This window comes from Peromyscus maniculatus, chromosome X, assembly GCF_049852395.1.
Source record: "Peromyscus maniculatus bairdii isolate BWxNUB_F1_BW_parent chromosome X, HU_Pman_BW_mat_3.1, whole genome shotgun sequence".
Lineage (NCBI taxonomy): Eukaryota > Metazoa > Chordata > Mammalia > Rodentia > Cricetidae > Peromyscus > Peromyscus maniculatus.
In genome coordinates this window covers 140,873,922-140,896,622 of record NC_134875.1, presented here as the reverse complement: position 1 = coordinate 140,896,622, position 22,701 = coordinate 140,873,922, and the positions used below count along the sequence as shown (strand labels likewise).

Sequence of the window (22,701 nt, the reverse complement as noted above, 5' to 3'; positions counted from 1 at the left end):
CAAACCAACAAAAACAAAGCAAAACAAAACCCTGAAAATTTACTACCAGTTAGAAACAAAACTGTGGAATCTATATCCAAAAAGAGGATTAAAAGAAAACTAGGAGAATTTGTTTCTCTCAGATATATTAAAGAATGACTAAATGAAGCTCTCCAATGACAAAATGAATAATTAAAAAAATGCTTGGGACTTCAGAATGGGTTTAAAACTAAGGGCAAATACACTATCCATGTCATGAGTATCTTAAGTCATATTTAATAGTTGAGATCTATGTCATAATAGCATCTAATATGCATATAAAGAGCAATGTTTGAGAGAACTCTATTAAAAAGCACAAATAGGGGCTAGGGAGAAAGGCTCAGTGAGTAAAATGCTTGTAGTACAAAGCATAAGGACTTGAATTAGAATTCCCCAGGTCCCATAGGAAGCTGGATTCAGTAGGGTACATCTGTAACCTCAGCATTCCTACAGTAAGATAGAAGGAAGCGATAGGAGAATACCCAGAAACTCATGAGCCAGCTAACCCAATGTATGTGTGCAGTAACAAAAAACAGAGTCTGTCTCAAACAAGATAGACAGTGAGGATGGATAATTGAGGTTGTCCTCTAAATTCGACACACATGCCATGGCATACCACACACACAAACACCCATTTATACACACACACTCACCAGTTAAAAAAAATAAAAGTAATAAAAAGACTTAATAGACACAAATTTTCAATGTTCTACTTGAAATATCAAAATCAGCAGGGAATAATAAGAGTATATATATATATATATATATATATATATATATATATATATATATATGTGTGTGTGTGTGTGTGTGTGTGTGTGTGTGTGTGTGTATAATACATATAGGCATGTAATAATAATTAATTTTTTAAAAAGTCTGTGCATTTGAAGGATAGTGGGGAGGAGTAGATGTGAGAATTTAGAGGAAGAAAAGGGAAGGGAGAAATGTAAATAAAATACAATCTCAAAAATAACAGAAAAAAAGATTACATATATACACATATACATATATATAAAATCAGTATTACAGCAATCCATAAGAAAGCCAATTATAAGGCATAATTATATTCAAAACAGTATAAATAAAACAACTTTTAAAGTCCTTGTATAAGTAATCCACAGGTGGACAGAAAAGAGAAACACAGAAAAAGAGAAATAAAATAAAAGAAAAAACAAATACTTGAAATGCAAGACTTAAGAACCAACATATAAATAATTAAAATGCTAATAGTCTAAACATATAAATTAATAGAATATGGCAGAATAGATTTAAAGAACATAGACTGAAAAACAAACTACATGTTTTCTATTTTTTTCATTTTACTTCAAAACACAAGACAGATAAGTTGAAAGGATGAGGAAAAGTGCATCATGCTGATATTATCAAAAGAAAGTGAATATCTACACTTCAAAGAAAGAAAATTGCTCGGCGTGAAAGGGGACACAGATAAAAAGAGTGATCCACAATTTTGTGGATCTACCAAACAATAAAGCTTCAAAATAGATTGAAAGGCTGCTGTGGTATTCTTGTTACTGTCCAGCTTAATGGCCTTAAAATGTTTTCAATAAATCTGTTTTCTTCCTTAAAAAAAAAAAAAATTAGCCAGGCAGTGGTGGTGCACACCTTTAATCCCAGCACTCGGGATTTAATCCAGCAGAGGCAGCCTAGTCTACAGAGTAAGTGCCAAGACAGCCAGGGCTACACAGAAACCCTGTCTTAAAAAAACCAAATTAAATAAATAAATAACTGGTTTATAAGAAGAAATACATGAATTTACTTTACTTGAGTATTTCAACAATTTTTCTCAGCAATTAATAGACCCTCTAGATAGAAAATTAAACTGGGTGGCAGTGGCACATGCCTTTAATCCTAGCACTCGAGAGGCAGAGCCAGACGGGTCTCTGTAAGTTCAAGGCCAGCCTGGTCTACAGAGAGATCCAGGACAGGCACCAAAGCTACACAGAGAAATCCTGTCTCAAAAAAACAAAAAAAAAAAGGAAGGAAGGAAGGAAGGAAGGAAGGAAGGAAGGAAGGAAGGAAGGAAGGAAGGAAGGAAGGAAGGAAGAAAGAAAGAGAAAATAAGGATGTAGCAGAACAGAACTGCTATCTCTCAACTTAAGATTCAAAAATTCTCAACAAAATATTAGTAAATTAAATCCAGTAATTTATTGAAAATGCCATACTATTTCCAAGTAAGTTTATGCCAAAAATACAAAGCTATTTCAATATTTGAAACCAACTGCCAAGTATGGTGGCTTATGTCTCTAATCCTAGCTCTCAGGAAGCTGAGGTACAATGACTGGTAGAAGTTGGAATGTGGTTTGGGCAAGTTAGTGAACTCCAGACTAGCCAGGATTACAGTGTGAGACCCTATTTAAAATAATCATTAGTGGACTAGAGAGGTGGTTCAGTGATAGAGCATTTACTGCTCTTCCAAAAGACCTGAGTTCAATTTCCAGAACCTACACTATGCAGCTCACAACTGCCTGCAATAGTGATGTAAGAATAACCAGTTGTCTCTGTATATGTCAGCAATATACAGTTTCAAATGGTAATTAAGAAAATTATTTCCACATGGCATGTTCCGTGTAATATAACAACTTGTGAGATGGAAGCAGAAGATCAAGAAATTAAGGCCAGTCTGAGAAACCAAGTGAAATTCTATCTCAAAATAAAATAAAAGCTAGGCATGGTGGCATAGGCTTTTAATTTTAGCTATTCAGGAAGTGAAGGTAGGAGAATCACAAGTTCAAAACCTGATTCACTTAAAGAATGAGTTCAAGCCGGGCGGTGGTGGCGCACGCCTTTAATCCCAGCACTCGGGAGGCAGACCCAGGTGGATCTCTGTGAGTTCAAGGCCAGCCTGGGCTACCAAGTGAGTTCCAGGAAAGGCGCAAAGCTACACAGAGAAACCCTGTCTCGAAAAACCAAAAAAAAAAAAAAAAAAAAAAAAAAAAAAAAAAAGAATGAGTTCAAAGCTAGCCTGGGCAACTTAGTGAACCTCAATGCTATGGGATGCTATGGGATGGTCCTTCTGTATGATGCTGTGAATATGTATGATAATAAAATTGCTTTGGCCTATGGCAAGACAGGATAAGGCTAGGTGGAGGAATCAAACTAGGACTCAGAGGAAAAGGGGTGGGGCTGACACAGAAGCCATGAGCTGCCCAAGAAGCAGGATGCTGGAGGACTGGTAAGCCATGCACCATGTGGCAATAAATAGATTAATAGGAACAAGTTAATTTAAATGTAAGAGCTAGTTAATAATAAGCCTGAGCCATTTGCCAAACATTTATAATTAATATAAGCCTCTGTATGATAATCTGGGAAGCAGCTGCTAGGTATTTGGGAGGTGCTGGCAGGACAGAAATTCCCCTCTGATTACACCCCAGTCTCAAAAAATAATATGGGACTGAGAATGTTTGCCACACAAGTATGAGGAACTGAGTTCAAATCCGTAGCACCCATATAAAGCTGGGTGTTACAGCAGAGTGTGATGTAATCCCAGTGCTTCTATGGCAAGATAGTAGGTATAAACAGGAGAATCTCCAGAAACTCCTGGGCCAGCTATCATGACTTACATAGCAGTGAACAACAGAAAAGAACCATCAGGTGAAGATCAAAATCTGAGTGTCCTCTGAATTTCACATGTACATCATGGTACATGCCTGCCCACACTCAAAAGACTTAAAACATTTTTATAAGTTAAGGCTGGGATGTAGTTCAGTGATAAAGTGCTAGCCTATCATGTGTGTGTAGCCCTAGATTGAATCCCTACTATCATAATAAATAAATGAATAATAAATGAACAATTTTAAAAGGACTGGCAAAGAAATGATGTCTTGAAAAGGAAAGAAGAAGTTATAATTTTTGAAGACTTCAGAAAGCAAGCAGGCTTATGAAACATCATGGCTAGGGCCAGTACGCTACTGCCAAAATAGTCTGAGTAAATGGTCCTTGGAAAACTGAATACGCACGTGAAGAGAATGAAACCGAACAGAGTAGGTCAAAGACCTGCATTTAAGAACCAAAATTCAAAGCTCCTAAAAGAAAATTTAGGGGGAAATGTTCATAATTTTGAATTAGGCAATAGCTTCTTAGGTATGACATGGAATGCAGAAAGCAATCAAACTGAATTATGTCACAAAAGACATCATCAATAAAGACAAAATACATGCAAACTGGGAAAACTATAAGTAATACATGTCAAAAGTCTAGTATTAAAACTATATAAATAGCCGGGCGGTGGTGGCGCACGCCTTTAATCCCAGCACTCGGGAGGCAGAGCCAGGTGGATCTCTGTGAGTTCAAGGCCAGCCTGGGCTACCAAGTGAGTCCCAGGAAAGGCGCAAAGCTACACAGAGAAACCCTGTCTCGAAAAATCAAAAAAAAAAAAAACTATATAAATAATTATTACAATTAAATCATATAATTGAAAAAATTAAAAGATGGGCAAAACATTTCAGTAGGTATTCCTCTGAAGAAGTTAATATATAAAAAGGCCCTAAAATTATATGAAAATGTGTTCACGACCAGTGGTCTTCAAAGATATACAAATCAAAACCACATGGAGACTGCTTTTCATACCTACAAAAGAGGGCCATAATCAAATGGTTTTGTTAAGTATGTGGACATGTCAATGTGTTTTCAATAAATCATGCTGAAATAACGGGATATCAAAAAGTGAACATTCATCTTCAAACATTCATCTTTAAAAATGGATTTAAAATGTACACAGACATTAACATAAGACACCCCACCAAAAAAAAAAAACCTCATAAAACATTACAGAGTACCTTTGGAACATAGGTACAAAGATTTCTTAGGTCATATAAAGCAATAATCACAACAATTAGTTTTCATCAATTAGATTCCTCAAATTAAATACTTTGTCTCATAACTGAGAATGGGCAAACCACACATTGGAGAATATATTGTAAAGCATGTATCTGAGAAAGGACTGGTATCATGATGAATATATAAATAACTCCTATAAGTCAATAAAAAGACAATAGCAAAATAAAATGGACAAATGAACAAAAGGCTTAACAAAAAAAGTAGAGAATGACAAATACATGAAAAGGTACTCAATATCACAGCATGTGGAAAACAAAAGGACAATGAAGGGCTGGAGAGATGGCTCCGTTTTTAAGAGCACATACTGCTCCTGTTGAGTTTCAGTTACCAGCACACACATCAGGCAGCTTATAAACACTAGTGACTCCAGCTCCAAGGGATTTGATGCCTCTGCCCTCCAAGGTCGTTTGCACATACTTGCACGTGCACACACATACACATAATTTACAAGAAATATTTTTAAAACCACAATGAGACTCATTAACATCTACCAGAGTCATTAAAACTAGAAACACCAAACTACACATAGTGGTACATGCCTGTAATCCCAGAACTTGGTAAATTGAGGCAGGAGAATCACAAATTCAAGGCCAGTCTCAGCAATGTAACAAATTTAAGACTCTTTTTTTTTTTTTTTTTTTTTTTTTTTGGTTTTTCGAGACAGGGTTTCTCTTGTGTAGCTTTGCGCCTTTCCTGGAACTCACTTGGTAGCCCAGGCTGGCCTCGAACTCACAGAGATCCGCCTGGCTCTGCCTCCCGAGTGCTGGGATTAAAGGCGTGGGCCACCACCGCCCGGCTAAGACATGGTATTCTTAAGGGTGCAGTAGTAACATGCGTATTTGGTGATAAGCAACAGTTCTCTAATTGTACTTAAGGTCTACTCAGCCAGAGGAAAATCATGGCTGGTACTGGAAATTTAGTCAACTACCAATCAAAATGCAGAGTTGTGGAGCCCAGTCACAATAATATATCTATAATACAACTGCCATACATAGGCTTGGGAGTCCTAGTGGAAGAGGGGCAGAAAGACTGTAACAGCCAGAGGATCAGGGCGTTTGCTATGAGATTGTGCCTCCTAGGAATGTCAGAAGCTACACTCATAAAGTCTCACTAATATGACTGCCTAAACATGAGCTGAACCAGGACAACAACAGACATGCCAAAATGGACAGGGAAAAAAAAGCTCATGAGGCTTCAATGCTGGACACAGAACTACAGGCAATTACAGAATGCTGAGAATGGGCGAAACAGTTTTCACTCAAGATGAGTTTTCCTAATACCAATGGTCAACCCTGAAAACATATACATTCATGCAACATCATATGGACTGAGCATGTTGTATTAATGTATTTAGGAACACACACATATACACTAGGGTGGTTTGAATGAGAATGGCATCCACAGCCTCATATATAATTGGATAAGAAGCTTACATGGAACATACTGTGACCCCAATGGTTGTACAATAGAAAGTAGATTCTCAAGGCTGGCAGTGAATAAAACAGGCTGTGTTGAAAGCTTGTGTAGGTTAGCTGTGCTAAGAAAGTAATTTTGTTCCTGGGGATGTATCACACAGGGCAGCTGCTCAGGAACCTTCAGTGGGGAAAGTGGTGCTACTATAGGTGGTCCTGAATAAATGTTTTGAATAGGGTAAGATGGCCATTCCCAGGACCAAATCACACTTTCAGAACCACCCTTTGGCTGGTGCTGACTTGAAAGAGCTTCAGATCATTGCAGAATACAATCTCAGTGAACATTCTCCTGTGATGCTTTCATATTAAGTTGTGAAAATCAAGGCTGCTGCTGAATAGTGGCTTGGAAATAATACTTCAAACGAATCTGGCTTCGTGGTACTGAAGAACCTGGAGTTACACATTCCTGATGTACCACTGGATAGGGCTCTGATACTGACTATACTTTTTGCAATGGCTGATGGGTCCCCAAATGCCTCCCAATGGAATTAGATGGGAAACAAGCTTTGCAAATGTGTACTGCTTACATTTGGGGCAGAAAAATGATTTAACAAAATTTGAAGATGATTAACTGGCAAGAAACAAGAAGTCTGATTGGCAAATGGTGGTTTGACCATTGCCTTATTCCCATTTCTAGGGCCAAACTCAAGTTGAAGACCAAATGTTAGAAGCTGCAAAGTCATCCATGAAGCAGGCAATGTCTGAGAAGTTAACTGTAGAAAGGGTTGGTTGTGAAATTCCAATAACTAACAAGTCTAAAGTCATGGACTGGGCTGAAGTTTGTCCATCTGCTCTAAAGACCAGCTGTGGTTCCTGGTGTTAGTGTAAAGAAAATTCATATAATTTGTCCATTTTAATGAGACTGTTCCAAACAGACTCAAGAAATAATGCTATATGCTAAAATTTTCACCAAGTAATACAAAAGGACTAGGTACAATCATCAGGCATTCATTCTACAAAACTTCTATACCATGAGTAAATGCTAGTTGAATAAATGAAAGAGCTAGGAACAGTCCTAGCAATATATTGCTCGAGGCTTCTCATTTATTGCACTTACCACATAAATTATTCAAACCCTGGTAAAGACAGATTAACTAAATCTGACACTTTCACACAATCTGAACACATGCTTCAAGAGAAAATACAAAGATTTTCAGTATAATAACTAAAATAAGCAGGAGAAAGTTGACAGAAGTAAGTACAGGCTGGTTATAATCATTCCTAGAGTTTGACAAATTTGCTCATAAAAAGACTCAAATAGTTGTTGTGGTGATTTTAATGAAACCAGCTCCCATTGGCTCATATATCTGGACAGTTGGTAGACTGTTTAGGAAGGATTAGGAGGTGTGGTCTTGTTGAGGAAGGTGTGTCACTAGGGGTGGGCTCTAGGGTTTCATAAGCCTATAACAGGTCCAGTCTCCCTCTCTCTCTGCCTCCTGCCTGCAGATCAGAATATAGAAGTCTCAGCTACTGCTCCAGCACCATACCTACCTGCTTGCCACACTCCTCACCATGATGAAAATGGAGAAATCCTCTGAAACTGTAAGCAAGCCCCAATTAAATGCTTTCTCTTATAAGTTGGCTTGGTTATAATGTCATAATGTCTCTTTACAGCAACAGAACAGTGTCTAAGACAGTTGCTTAAGTGTGTTTTATATAGTAAATGAAATGGATAGGCTACAAAAATAGTTAAGTGTACAATATGCATTTGTGCCTATTATTAATTTTTCTAATACTTGTTTTTATTTATGTGTATGTATCAGTATGTATGTACACCCACAGAGGTCAGAAGAGGACATTTAATCACATGGAGATAGAGTTACAGGCAGTTGCAAGCTACCTGACATGGGTGCTAGGAACCAAACTCAGGTCTCTTCTGGAAGAGCGAGACCTGCTCTTCACTCTGAGTCCCTGTATCTATAAATTAAATTATGTATGTATACACTAAAATGACAAATCAAGAGGCTATAGTCTCAAACATAAAGTTATCTCTCTCTCTGGAAGGTGATTTTCACTTTCTTCTTTATAATTTTATCAATGGGATCTTGCTATGTCGTTCAGCCTGGCCCGGAATTTGCTATGCAGTCCAGGCTTGAGCTGAACTTGTGGTCCTCCCTCCCTAGCCTCCCAACTGCTGAAATTCTAGGTATGTGCTACCATATTCAGCTTGAGTGTTATTTTTAAATATGCAAATAAAACTTCCAAAAAAATTTAAATACATTTTAAACACATACTTATGCACTTAAAGCTAAGCATATGTTCAGCAGACAGGATATGCTTAGAAAGAAATTAATTAAGCCACAATGTGAGCTCAATTGCAGATATGTATCATATCACTTATAAATACTACCCAAATACTCAACTGTATCTACAGACCAAGTTTACCCCCAGAATATTTTAAATGCTTCTGTCATTTTTCAAGTGCACATCTGCTTTCTCCTACAAGATTATGTGCTCTTTGAAGCTTAGAATAACGTCTTAGCTTACTTTATTTTCTCAGAAGGTAGTAGTCATTAAAAATCTATTGACAGAGCCAGGCAGTGGTGGTGCACATCTTTAATCCCAGCACTGGGGAGGTAGAGGCAGGTAGACCTCTGTGAGTTTGAGGTCAACCTGGTCTACATAATGAGTTCTAAGACAGCCAAGGCTACATAGAGAAACCGTGTCTCAAAAAACAACAAAAAGTCTATTGATAAACTGGAACTACCCATGGGCCAATTTCTCAAAAGAAACTAAGGTTGCACATGCTAACTAGAGAATACCCATGATAGAGCCTCTAAACTATGTGACTTATGGAGGCTGGAGAAATGGCTCCGCAGTTAAGAGTACTGGATGCTCTTCCAGAGGACCAGGTTCAATTCCTAGCACCCACATGGCAGCTCACAACTGTCTTTAACTCTTCCTCCAGATTTGATACCCTCTTTTGGCCTACACGTACCAGGAATGCATGTGGCACATAGGCATACATGCAGGCAAAACACTCATACAAATAAAATTAAATTAAAAGTTTACATATTAAGGGTGGGCTGGGGGGAAAGGGTGGGGCCCAGGAGTGGGGAGAACAAAGGAATCCGTGGCTGATATGTAGAACTGAATGGTATTGTAAAATAAAATAAAAGGAAAGGAAAAAATGTAAAAAAAAGTTTACATATTAAATTAAAATACTTTAAAAAAATGTGTCGCACTTGCTGGGTGGTTGTAGCACACACCTTTAATCCTAGCACTTAGTAGGTTTAGGCGGATGAATCTCTGAGGTTAGGGCTATCCTGGCCTACAAAGTGAGTTCCAGTACAGCCTGGGCTATTCAGAAAAATCCTGTCTCAAAAAGAACAAACAAACAAACAAACAAAAAAACCAAAATGCATCTTACCTTTATCTGTGAGACCTTCTGGATAGTTAATGGAGAAATTTGGGGCTGTGAAACAACTCCAAGTCCAACAGCACATACAGGCATAACAGAGGACTGACCTTGGACCACAGGCAAAACTGGGGACTGAGTCAACTTTGGCTGCTCCTGCAACTGGTAAATAGAAGAAAACAGATAAACTCTCCAATATATAAAATATAGTAGTAATTCCCTCATCCCTGAAAATTGCTGGCAATGTCCTACTAGTTGGTGAGAAGAATATATTTGCCTGGAACACTTATGTCAGCCTACAGAATACTATAAACTACCTGAGAGTTAGTTGTCTGGTTTGAAGAATAGGGTACAGTGGGAAGACTTGAAGTATCTGAATGTAGAACTGGTCCAGCTGCCGCCTCAGATGAAGTGTCACCTTTAACAAAGAAAATGAGCAAAAGGTAGAAGGGAAGACATGAAGACCAATGTTCAAGTGATATAAATAACAGTTAAATGTTTCTTTAATGTTTTTCTATGACAATCATAGTTTCAAATGAAATATGCATAATTAATAATTAATACTTTTAAAAACAACTAATACTAGCATTTGAGAGATAAAAGCAATAAGATCACAAGTTAGAGGCCAGCCTGTGTTACAAGTTAAGTTCAAAGACAGTGTGGCCTACATAGTAAGGCCTGTCTCAAAATCAAACAAAGAGCTAACAGGTAAAACGCTTTATGAGTCAACAAAATGTTGACACTGTGCTGTAAGCAATAGTTTTTTTTCTTAGAACGCAAGGGATTAAACACAGGGTCTTAGACATGATAAATTCATACTCTGCTATTGAGGTGTGTTTCCATCCCTAAATTTTTCTTTTTCTTGTTTTGTTTCTTTATTTGGGGGAGAGAGGGAAAGGGAGAGAGATGGAGGGAGAGAGAGAATACTCATATTGTATGCAGGGGTGTACAACCCTGGATACTGGTCCTTAGGACCACTGATTTTTTTTTTTTTTGAGACAGATTCTCTCACTGGCTTGGAGCTCACCAAACAGGCTAGGCTAAGTAGTCAGCAAACCTCGGGGACCTGCCTGTCTATAGCACTGGGTTCACAAGTGTACACCAGCAAAACTGGCTTTTTTAAGGCGGGTTCTGGGTAAGGAATGCATGTCTTTATGCAAAGCAAGTACTGAGCATCTCCTCAGTCTGACATTAAACTCTTGATCCTCCTACCTCAGCCTTCAGAGTACTGAGATTATAGGCAGATGTTACCATGCCTATCTCCCAGAGTCTTAAATTTTTCTTTATAACACAAACTTAAAATCAGGCAGTGGTGGTGCACACCTTTAATCCCAGCACTTGGGAGGCAGAGGCAGGCAGATTTTGGTGAGTTTGAGGCCAGTCTGATCTACAGAGTGAGTTCCAGGACAGCCAAAGCTGCACAGAGAACCTGTCTTAAAAAAAAAACATAAAAATAATTACAGGAGCTGAAGACATAATTTTGTGGTAGATTATCAGTCTAGCATGCACAAGGCCTTCGGTTCTATTCCAATCACTCCAAAAAAGAGAAAGGGGTAAGATGGTAAGAAAAGGAGAGTAGGAGGGGAAAGGAAAGGCAAGGAAGGGGAAGGGAAAAAGTGGGAAGAAGCAGCAGCTAGGCACAGTGGTAAATACCCATAATCCCAGCACTTAAAAGGGATAGGCAATAAGATCATGAGTTTGAGGGCACAGCCTGGGCTCTATAGCAAGATCATCCCCAAAACAAACAAAGAAGAAAAACAAGAACAACAAGGAGGAAAGATCAACTAACCCCATTTACCAGTCATTTCGTGTGTATCCTAACTAATATATACTTGCTGTTATGATTTCAGTAAAATATAAGTGTCATGTTCCACATCTCCTAGAAAATGGGTAGAAAAAAAAAGTACTTCCTTTGTAGAACAATTGGCTGTAACTATGTAAATACTGTGTTTTTACTTTTTTGTTTTCATTTATTTCTATTTTATTTAAATAATTAATTGGTTGCTGCTATTGTTGTTTTAAGATGGTCTCACTATGTAGCTCTGGCTGGCCTGGGAGTCACTCTGTAGCCCAGGCTGGCCTCCAAATCACAGAGATTTGCCTGCCTCTGCCTCCAGAGTGCTGAGATTAAAGGCCTGTGCCATCACACCTCCTACTGTGTATTTTTTAAAAAGATGATATATTATTGCAAAAAAACTAGAGGACTTATGCTTTCATTCCAATCTAAAATCCTAAGGCTCTTAACATCTAGAAATGTTCTTAAGAAATAAACTATATCTTTAGTTCTAAATTTTCATGGGGTTATATGCTAGATTACTACAAATGCTATTAATATCATTTCTATGAATTGGAATAGTTGCATAGTATAATCTTTTTGCAACTAGAACATTGGGCAAGTCACATAAAGACTTTCTTAAATTTATTTTGAGATGAGAACTAGCATTCCAGTCTGGCCTTGAACTAGTTGAGGATGACCATGAACTTCTAATCCTCCTGCTTCCACTTTTCAAATGCTAGGATAACTGGTAAGTACCACCATGCCCAGTTTATATATCAAGCCCAGGGCTTCCTGTATACTAGGCAACACTCCCAATTGGAATAAATTCCTAGCCCAGCTTTCTTGATTTTAAGATAAAGAAGTCATCTTGTCTATTTCAAAAGTTTTTAAAAGGATTAATAAAACTATATATAACAGAATACTCTTAAAATACAAAAATGTTCTTTAAAGACAAAGAACTATAATTAAACATTTGTCTTTACAGTTGTCTTACCTCTAACAGAGGAGCACTGTGGCTGTGGTTTTCCCTGGAAAAGCTGCTGTCGAACATGTTGATCAACTTCTGTTTCTTCACATTCAGCCACAGTGTGTGTACCAGGAGCAGGTGGTGAAGTCAGAGTTTGCTGTGGAGGTAATACATTCCCCACATGCTTGCACTGGGAATCCCTGCGTTCCTCCAAGCATCCAGCAGGCTTCTTTTCCCTTATCTTTTTTATCAGTGTCACACGGTCCCTAATGGACTTAGCAACAGCTTTGGAATCACTTTCATGAAAGAATCCAGATTTGACCTACAAAGAAAACATAATAAACAAACTCAAAATTCTATTAAATAACTAATAATTAATAGCTTGTTTCTATATATCTTTAAAATTGGACATGTGTACATGTGAGAGCTTTTGACTGATACAAGAATAATACTTCAGGGACTGCAGCAACAGGATCTTGTAATGCCAGTTACAAAGTCTATCTCAAAATCCAGTAACAGCATACCCAGTACTGATACCAGAGACATATAGCTACCTAAAATGGTCTTTTGCCTTATATGAGCACATTATCTGATGATATAAGATGGAAATAAGCTTAACATAAAATGAAGCAAAAATGAGATGCTGAAATAAAAACTTAAAAAAATATCTTTCTGGAGGAAACAGAAAAGTACCATAGATTTGAACTGTATTAACATCCCCAAAATAGGAATATAATCTATTGAAAAAAATACAGATGAAGTTTAAAGCAGAGATCTACATTCTAAGCATGTATGCTCAGAGCAGAGTACTTGCTACATCTTACTAGGGATTAGAATAGTGTGAGAACAGGAAAGGGTTCTTTTTGTCTCTAAGGAACAAGGATGTACAGCAGAGAACATGATTTGAAGAAGTACCATAGCAATACCATGTTTAGCCCTACAGTCTGCTTGCTTGCTTGCTTTTTTTATTTTTTACTTTTGAGACAGGGTCTCATGTAACACAGGCTGGCCCATACATAGTAGCCCAAAGTAATCTTGAACTCCTTGATCTCCTACTTCTCCCCTCTAAGTGCTAGGATTATGGGCATGCATCACCAAGACTAGCCTACAGTCTACTATTTAAAACTTGTCTTAAAGTTCTGCAGATCAGAAAATTCATGGTAGTTGAAAGATTATTAAAATGTTAATGGGACTGGGAATCCTAGCACTTGGAAGGTGGAGGCAGGAGGCTTGCCACGGATTTGAGGGTCAGCCTGGGCTATAATGTGATTACCAGGCCAGTCAAAGCTACATAGCACAATCCTGTCTAAAACCAAACTAAAACAACAACAAAAAAAATGGATGAAGTGCACATATCCAATTTTGCCCACCCTAAAGTTCCCAATAAACCCACCTCATAGTAAATGAATTTTAAAGTTGCACATCAATAAAAACAAGGCTAGACATGGTACCACACACCGGAAATTCCAACACTGGGAGGCAAAGGAAGGAAGAGCTGGACTTCAAGGCCATTTTCAGCTACACAATGAAATCTAGGCCCATTTTGGTTACATGAGACCCAGTCTCAAAAATAAATAAATAAATAAATAAATAAATAAATAAATAAATAAATAAATAAATAAAATAAAATAAAGGCAAAGGGATATACAAAAAAAAATAATAAGAATACTTGAGAACCTATCCAAGAGGCCCAACGTCCAAATAAGAGAAGTTCCAGAAATAAGAAACAGCAAATCATCTGATCCTGAGGGCTAAAGATTTATTTTGTAGATGTGTATGTTTATAAGAAGGCCCAAGGTCAACTTCAGAATTCTTCCTCTATTGCTCTCCACCTCATTTTGTGCAACAGGATCTCTCAGTGGTCCCCAGGAGTCCTGCTGTCTTCACACACAAAGATCTAGGGTTACAGAGCTATACCACAGCACCTTACATAGGTGCTGGGGATCCAAACTCAGGTCCTCATGTCTGTACAACAGGCACTTTCTCAACTGAACCATTTCCCCAGCCTCCAATTGTAGTTCACCAAAGGCAGTACCATACAGTTCTTTATAGTGGGCATGCAAATTTAACATATCCTGCTAAGAAAAGTACTTTGCAATGACATGACAATATCAAAAAGGAAAATAGGAAGTCTAGGAGATGCCTTGGTCAGTAAAGTGCTTGACATGCAAGCATGGGCACCTGAGTTTGAAACCCCAGCACCTGTGCACAAAGCAGAGCATAAAAGGACACACACACCAAGCAGGGTGGTGGTGGCACACACCTGTTGTGGGATATTTGTACACCGTGTGAAGGTATATTGCTGTGACTGGTGTAACAAAAAGCTGAATGGCCAATAGCTAGACGGAGAGACAGAGAGGACTCTGGGAAGAAGAAAGGCAGGGTTGCCAGCCAGACACAGAGAGGAGTCAGGAGGTGCAAGATGGAAGTGAGGTAACACCATGTGGCAGAACACAGATTAAAAAATATGAGTTGATATAAGTTATGAACTAGTTGAGACAAGCCTAAGCTAAAGGCCAAACTTTCATAATTAATAAGTCTCTGGGTCATAATTTGTGGGCTGGCAGTCTCAACAAAAAATATTGTTACACACCTTTAATCCCAAAGGTAGAGGCAGGTGGATCTCTGTGAGTTGAAGGTGAGCCTGGTCTACAGAGTGACTTCCAGGACAGCCAGGGCTAAACAATGAACACCTATCTCAAAACAACAACAACAACAAAGTATACACCTATAATCCCTGCACTGTGGAGGTAAAAATACATGCCTATGCAGGCATACATATACAAATATACAGCAAGAGAGAAAGCACACAGAAGAATATGAAAGGAAAGAAAGCAATGAGAAGTAGAAAAGAATCAATCAATCAGGATACGGTAATGTGTAAGGAAAGCATCACTAAGATTTACTTACCATTTCATATGCTACTTCCTCGGGTGTATCTTTTTCTAAATTGAAACTGAATTCAATAGCTTCATTGTCTTTATGTTTGCCTTTTAATCTTTTAGGATCTTCAACCCAGAGTCTTAGAGCCAGGGATGAATTTGAGCAATCATCTTCCTCTGCTAACTCCACCCTCAGTCCAGTATCCTCAGCAAAGAATGCATGGTTTAGTAGGTCCTTAATAGATAACCTAATTAACAAAATATCTCATTACCAATTCTTCCAGTCATAAGCAAGATATGATCCTTTAAATAGTAAAAGTTAATTGCATTAAAGTGAGAATCTTACATTTTCTATTAAACCATTAATTACTTTACTATAAAAACAACATCTTATAATCAATTTATTACTAAGGACACAAGAAATGTCAACTTACATGCATATAGAATGATCTTAATTAAGGATTAATAACCAACAACATATCTTGATAACAAAGTCTAACATACATAAAAGGATGCCTAAGAGAAAACTGTTAGGTAGATTTATTAGCTTGCCTTAAGCCACTGGTTTATATTAATAAGACCAAAGCAATAGATCTTCAACAAAAGAAACTAAAAACATTTCCCAGATATATAAATTCTACAGTGAACTGGAAATCCAAATTCTTACAAATGTTTTAAATAGACTACTTCAATTAACAATTATCCACTCAGAAGCTGTGTGTGATGGCCCACTCCTATACCACAGCATTTGCCAGCCTGTGTTATATAGTTTCAGGATAGTTTGGTTTACAGAATGAGACTGTTTCAAAAAACTTCAAAAAGAGACAATTATTTAATTAGTGTGTACTACATTATTTAGAAGAATGTCATAGGTGAAGCTAATGTGGTTCAATGAAGGACAGTAGTTTGTTTGTTTTTAATTTGAGGCAGTGTCTCACTGTGTAGCTTTGGCAGACCTGGAACTTGCTATATAGACTTTAACATAGAGAGATCAGCCTGCCTCAGCATCTCAAGTGCTGGGATTAAAGGGGTGTGCTACCATGTCCTTTTTTCACCTTTTCATAGACACACACACACACACACACAGAGAGAGAGAGAGAGAGAGAGAGAGAGAGAGAGAGAGAGAGAGAGAGAGAGAGAGAGAGAGAGAGAAAGAGGAGTCTTAATATATAGCTCAAGCTAGCCTCCAAATCTCAGTTCTTCTGCCACGGCCTCCTATGTGCGGATTACAAGCATGCACAAGCATACTCAGCTCCAATAGTTTTCTTGATTTTAGGCTATACTATACCTATAATGGATATAACCCTAGTTTAATATCAGAGATTAACCATCTCTGAAGAGAAGCAAGAGGATATGGCTTCAAAGGATTCTTTTGCAAACTTGGGCAAGTAAATTTTTCCTTCACAAACTTTTAATATATGCACATTATAATTCATCTGTTTATATCTATTATATCTATGTAGAGAGCCACAGGTGTAAAAGACATATGGATAATGTGGTGGTTTGAATAGGAATGGCCCGCCATAGACTCATGTGCTTGAATGCTTGGTCATACAGAATGGCACTATTGGGAGGTGTGGCTTTGTTGGAGGAAGTGGGTCACTGGGGGTGGGCTTTGAGGTCTAAAATGCTCAAGTCAGGCCTAGTGTGACTGTCTGCTATGGATGATTGATTGATAGATAAAACGCTGATTGGCCATTAGCCAGACAAAGAGTATAGGTGAGACAAAGAGAGAGGAGAGGTCTGGAAAGTGGAAGGCTGAGACAGAGAGATGCTGCCAGCCACGGCCATGAAAAGATGTTAAGATACCAGTAAGGCATGAGCCATATGACAACTTATAGATGAACAGAAATGGGTTAATTTAAGATATAAGAACAGCTAGCTAGAAGCTTGAGCATTAGGCCAAACAGTTTAAATAATGTAAGCATCTGTGTGTTTATTTTATAAGTGGGCTGCAAGACTGCCAGGGCTTGGCGGGAGCTGGAGAGAAACTCTCCAGCTACAACTGTTCCTTTCTGTTGCCTTCAGATCTGGATGTTAAACTCTCAGCTTCTTCCCCAGCACCATGTCTACCTGAATGCTGTCATGCTTCCCACCATGACAATAATAGACTAAACCTCTGAACTGTAAGCCATCTCCAAATAAATGTTTTCCTTTATAAGAGTTGCCATGATCATGGTGTCTCTTCACAACAATAGAAACCCTAACTAAGACAGGTGCTAGAAGGAAAACTCCAACCTAGAGAGGTTAACTACATCCAAGAAAACACAGTAAATAAACAATCCCACACCACCTCCCCTGACACACACACAGACACACACACACAGACACACACACACAGACACACACACACACACACACACACACACACACACACCTAACAGGAATTAACAAATACTGCTCACTGATATTTCTCAACATCAAGAGTCTCAATTATTCTCCAATAAAAAGACACAGACTACACAGAGAAACCCTGTCTCGAAAAAACCAAAAAAAAAAAAAAAAAAAAAGACACAGACTACCAGAATGGATGCAAGAACAGCATCCATCCCTTCTGCTGCATTCAAGAAACACACCTCAACAACAAGGATAGACATCACCTTGGGGTAAAAGGATGGAAAAAGATATTCCAAGTAAATGGGCCTAAAAAACAAGCTTGTGTAGCCATTTTCATATCTGACAAAATAGACTCTCACCAATAGACAAGCCATCCAGAAAAACTAAACAGAGAAATGCTGGAGCTAACTGATGTTATGAACCAAATGGACCTAACAGATATTTATAGAATATTCCACCCAAACACAAAATATACCTTCTTCTTAGCACCTCATGTAATGTTCTTCAAAAGTGATAATATACTCAAACATAAAGCAAGTCTCAACAGATACAAGAAAACTGAAATAATACCTTGCATCCCAAAGGACCATGGATTAAAGCTGGTATCAACAACAGAAACAACAGAAAGCTAATAATGGTGGGGGAGAGAGTAGAAGATCTAGGTAAAATAAGCAAAGAATATGAAAAATTAAAAGGAAAACACACAGGAAAGGAACATACAGGAAATATGGGACACTACGAGAAGACCAACCTTTGAATTATAGGCATAGACAAAAGCAAAGAATCTCAGGTGAATGTTACAGACCAGATTTAACAAGATTATAGAAAACTTCCCCCAAAGTTAAGATACACCCATCCAAACACAATGAGAACATAAAACACCAAATAGACAAGACCAGAAAAGAAAATCCCCACAGTATATCATAGGTAAACACTAATTTTTTTTTTTTTTTTGTCTTTTCAAGACAGGGTTTCTCTGTGTAGTTTTGCGCCTTTCCTGGAACTCACTTTGTAGACCAGGCTGGCCTCGAGCTCACAGAGATCTGCCTGCCTCTGCCTCCCGAGTGCTGGGATTAAAGGCGTGAGCCACCACCACCTTGTGCTTGCTAGGCAAGCACTCTACCACTGAGCTAAATCCCCAATGGTAAACACTAATTATACATAACAAAGAAAGTATACTGAAAGCTGCAAGAGAAAACTGAAAGTCACATATTAAGGAAACCTATCAGAATAACAGCAATTTCTAAATGGAACCTCTGGAAGTGAGAAGGGCCTTGAGCAATGCACTGCAAGTCCAAAAGACCATGATTGGTCTTAATACCCAGCCAAACTCTCTGCCGTAGTTGAAGGGAAAGAAAAACTTTACATGATATAAACAGGCTAAAAACATTTACAATCAAGAAACCAAACCACAGGAAGCAATATTTTCATCTAAAAAGATGAGAATGAGCATAGCCAGGAAACCATATAATGAAATACAAAGCCATAATTACTAAAACACAAAGTACCACTGAGAACACAAACAATAACACCAAAAACCAACAATACAATGATCAGAAACTTGCACAGCATTTCTCCTTATACCTACAGATAAGTGTAGCTCTCAGAGGCAGTCGGATCTCTGTAAGTTCGAGGCCAGCCTGGTCTACAAAGAGAGTTCCAGGAAAGGTGCAAAACTACACAGAGAAACCCTATCTAGAAAAAACAAAAAGTGTAGCTCTCACTCCTCATCAAGGAAACTTCCTTTGCAACATATGGAGACCACTATAGAAAACACAATTAGTCAAAATACAGAGTTGTGGAAACAGTTCCAACTGACACACATATACAACACAACACCTGTACCTAAAACTCAATAATCATTACAAAAAAGGGGGAGGGAAGATTGTAAGAGCCGGAGGAACAGTAAGTGTGCTGTGAGACTGTGTCTCCTAGAAATGACAAGAAAGCTACTTCCATGAAGTCTCTCACCAATACGGCTGGCTAAATATGACCTGAACAAGGATGACACCAATAGACATGCTATTGTGGAAGGGGAAAAGCTCATGAGGCCTCAACTCTAGACCAATAACTATAACCAACGAAGAAATGCTGAGAGTGAGAGAAATAGTCATTCCCAGGGAAGAGCCCCTTCCCCCCCAAATTGGTTATTCAATATCAAATGGGTTGGCCCTAAAAACATGTACATACAAGTAATATTATACAAGCTGAGCAGGTTGTAGTGATGTATTTAGAACTCTCTCTCTGTGTGTGTGTGTGTGTGTGTGTGTGTGTGTGTATACCTACTTATGTAACAAATGTAACAACAATTAAAGAAAAAAAGGCAATGAATGGGAGGATTCAGAGGGAGGAAAGGGAAAGGGGAAATGGTAATCATATTATGAACTAAAAAATATTTTAAAAAGGAAAGTAGAATAGAGATTATCGGGATCTGGAAGGAAGAATTCTGAATTATTAGCCGTTACAAAGTTATAGTTTAAAATGAAGAAATATTAGGGGGATTAATAGTGATAGGTGTACAGAAGTAAGAATACACATAAAGTATGTTTCTGAAATACACCCTTAAAAACAGCTAAAATGGGGCTGGAGAGATGGTTTAGCAGTTAAAAACATTTGCTGCTCTTCTAGATGTCTCAGGTTTGGTTTCCAGTACCCCACATTGAGCAGCTCACAACTGCATGTGACTCCAGATCCAGGGCATCTGATGCCTTTCTGGCCTTTGCACACACTTGCATGCACATGGTACACATAGATACACCCAGACACACAAACACATACACATAAAAAAATCTGTAAAAAAAACAACCAAAAGATGAAACTACCAATTTAAGCCAGTAATTATACGTAGCTCAAAATAACAGGAGCGAAAGCCAATACTAAAGCAATTATGTATACAAAAATACAAACTTTGATACAAATAAATATAGAATATTCCTTGAACAAAAATATCCATATTACTTTTACCATTATTATTATTGGCACAAAGATATAAAACCAAATGTAAAATATCTGCTTACTCTCAACTACTTAAACAAGCAATGTATTACCTGTTTTACATCTTTAGAAATTTATTTCATCTATTAAGCTGATGGTGACTCAAGTTTGTCACAACAAACACAAATGTCAGTTCAAATTCAGCACATCATAATTATGTCTAAAATGTCAAATGACATGCCATGATATACATTACAGTACCCAGGATAAAAATGCATCCATCAATTATGTAATTCTGTTATAATTCTACCCACCTTTCAGATTTGTTTTGTCGAATACATCCTTCAATTATTTCTTTCACTTCAGGGTCTGTGACTTTATTGAAACTGGCTGGTTTTATGCCCTGGGAGAAGAAAAGTTTCTTGTTATAAATTAAACAATTGAAAGTGCAAATCAACATGGCATTAAACATTTTTTCATAAAAATATCCAATTATTCAATGAGATCATTATACATATATATTTAACTTCTAAAATTTTAAGCAGGGCCTCACTACATAGCCCTGGTTAGGGTGGAACTCTCTATGTCAGTTTCTCAACCCCTTGGGAGGGGGCGTTGAATGACCCTCTCCCAGGGGTCGCATAGCAGATATCCTGCATATCAGATATTTACACAATTCATAACAGTAGCAAAATTAGCTATGAATCAGCAACAAAAATAATTGTATGGTTGAGGGTCACCACAACATGAGGAACTGTATTAAAGGGTCGCAGCATTGGGAAGGTTGAGAACCACTGCTCTATGTAGAACAGGCTGGCCACAAACTCATAGAAATCTGCCTGCCTCTGCCTCCCAAATGCTGAGAATATAGGCTTGTGCCACCACACCCAGTCAAATTTAACTTTTTAAAATTACATTTTATTTACTGGTGGGGGAGGGAGGATCTAGCACACATGTGGAAGTCAAGAGAGTAACTTGCAGGAGTAGATAATCTCCTCTACCATGAATTTTCCAGGAATTGAACTCAGGTTGTCAGGCTTGATGGAAAGATGACCAGCTGTGTCATCTCACCAGCCCAAGTTTAACTTTTTAAAAAGGATTTTATCACAGCTCCATAAATAATTAAAAATTGTGAATAATCTACATTAATAACGGAGGCAAACTTATATTAATATTATATATAAAAACATATAGACTAAAATACTATTATACTTAATAATATGGGGAATTCTCATAGTTTAATATGAAACAATAGAGGGAAAAGCAAGATGGCACGTATATATACATTATAATCCTAACTGGAAAAACATAATAGGGGCTAGAGAGATGGCTTAGTGGTTAAGAGCAGTTGTTCTTTTAGAGGACCCAAGTTCAATTCCCAGAACCCATACTGAGTGGATCACAACCATATGTTACTCCAGCTCCAGGGGATGTGATATCTTCTTCTGGCCTCCATTGGTAATCATAAACATGTATGCAAGTACCCATTCACAAACACATACATAATTTAAAAAAAAAAGAAATTTAATAATGGACCTGCAAGATACCTCAGCATGTTAAATGTGCTTGCCACTTCACCTAATGACCTGACTTCAATCTCAGAACCCACATAAAGGTAGAAGGAAGAGAACAGACTCCCACATATTGGCATCTGATAACCACACTCACCATGCGGCACATATGTACCCACACATACACAATAAATAAAATGTAAGGGGGGGAGAAGGCAGTGAGAAGGCTTGACCTGAGTTCCAGCCTCCATTCCACAATGTGTCAGGAGAGAACTGATTCCTACAAGTTGTCTTTTAGCCTTCATACTCAGGAATGTGACTGTGAGGATTTGTGGATGCGCGTGCGCACGCGCACACACACACACATACACACACATACACGATGAATGAAATACATTTTTAAAGTAAAATGGAAAAAAGGTTTTTTTAAAAAAGCAAATATAGTAACTATTTTGAATCAGAGAAAAAGTAGGTTTGTCTGCTTGCTTCCTTTGAGGCAGGATCTCGTTTATGTGCCAAGTTTCATGATCCTGTTTCAAATTCCCAAATAGCTGGGACCACAGACTACCACGCCAGACAAAATGAGTA

At 37.9% G+C, this 22,701-nt stretch overlaps 1 protein-coding gene across 6 annotated transcripts in view; it reads right to left on the bottom strand.

Moving 5' to 3' along the window:
- The window catches only part of Wnk3 (WNK lysine deficient protein kinase 3), a 124,441-nt gene that overhangs the window by 47,503 nt on the left and 54,237 nt on the right, over positions 1-22,701 (bottom strand). For all 6 annotated transcript variants that reach the window (XM_076562711.1, XM_076562712.1, XM_076562713.1 and 3 more), the window contains exons 6-10: positions 20,917-21,005; positions 15,360-15,579; positions 12,477-12,771; positions 10,023-10,123; positions 9,718-9,867 (exon numbers count right to left, since the gene is read on the bottom strand). In XM_076562711.1, the coding sequence (XP_076418826.1) occupies positions 9,718-9,867; positions 10,023-10,123; positions 12,477-12,771; positions 15,360-15,579; positions 20,917-21,005 (855 nt within the window). The remainder of the gene's footprint in view (positions 1-9,717; positions 9,868-10,022; positions 10,124-12,476; positions 12,772-15,359; positions 15,580-20,916; positions 21,006-22,701) is intronic.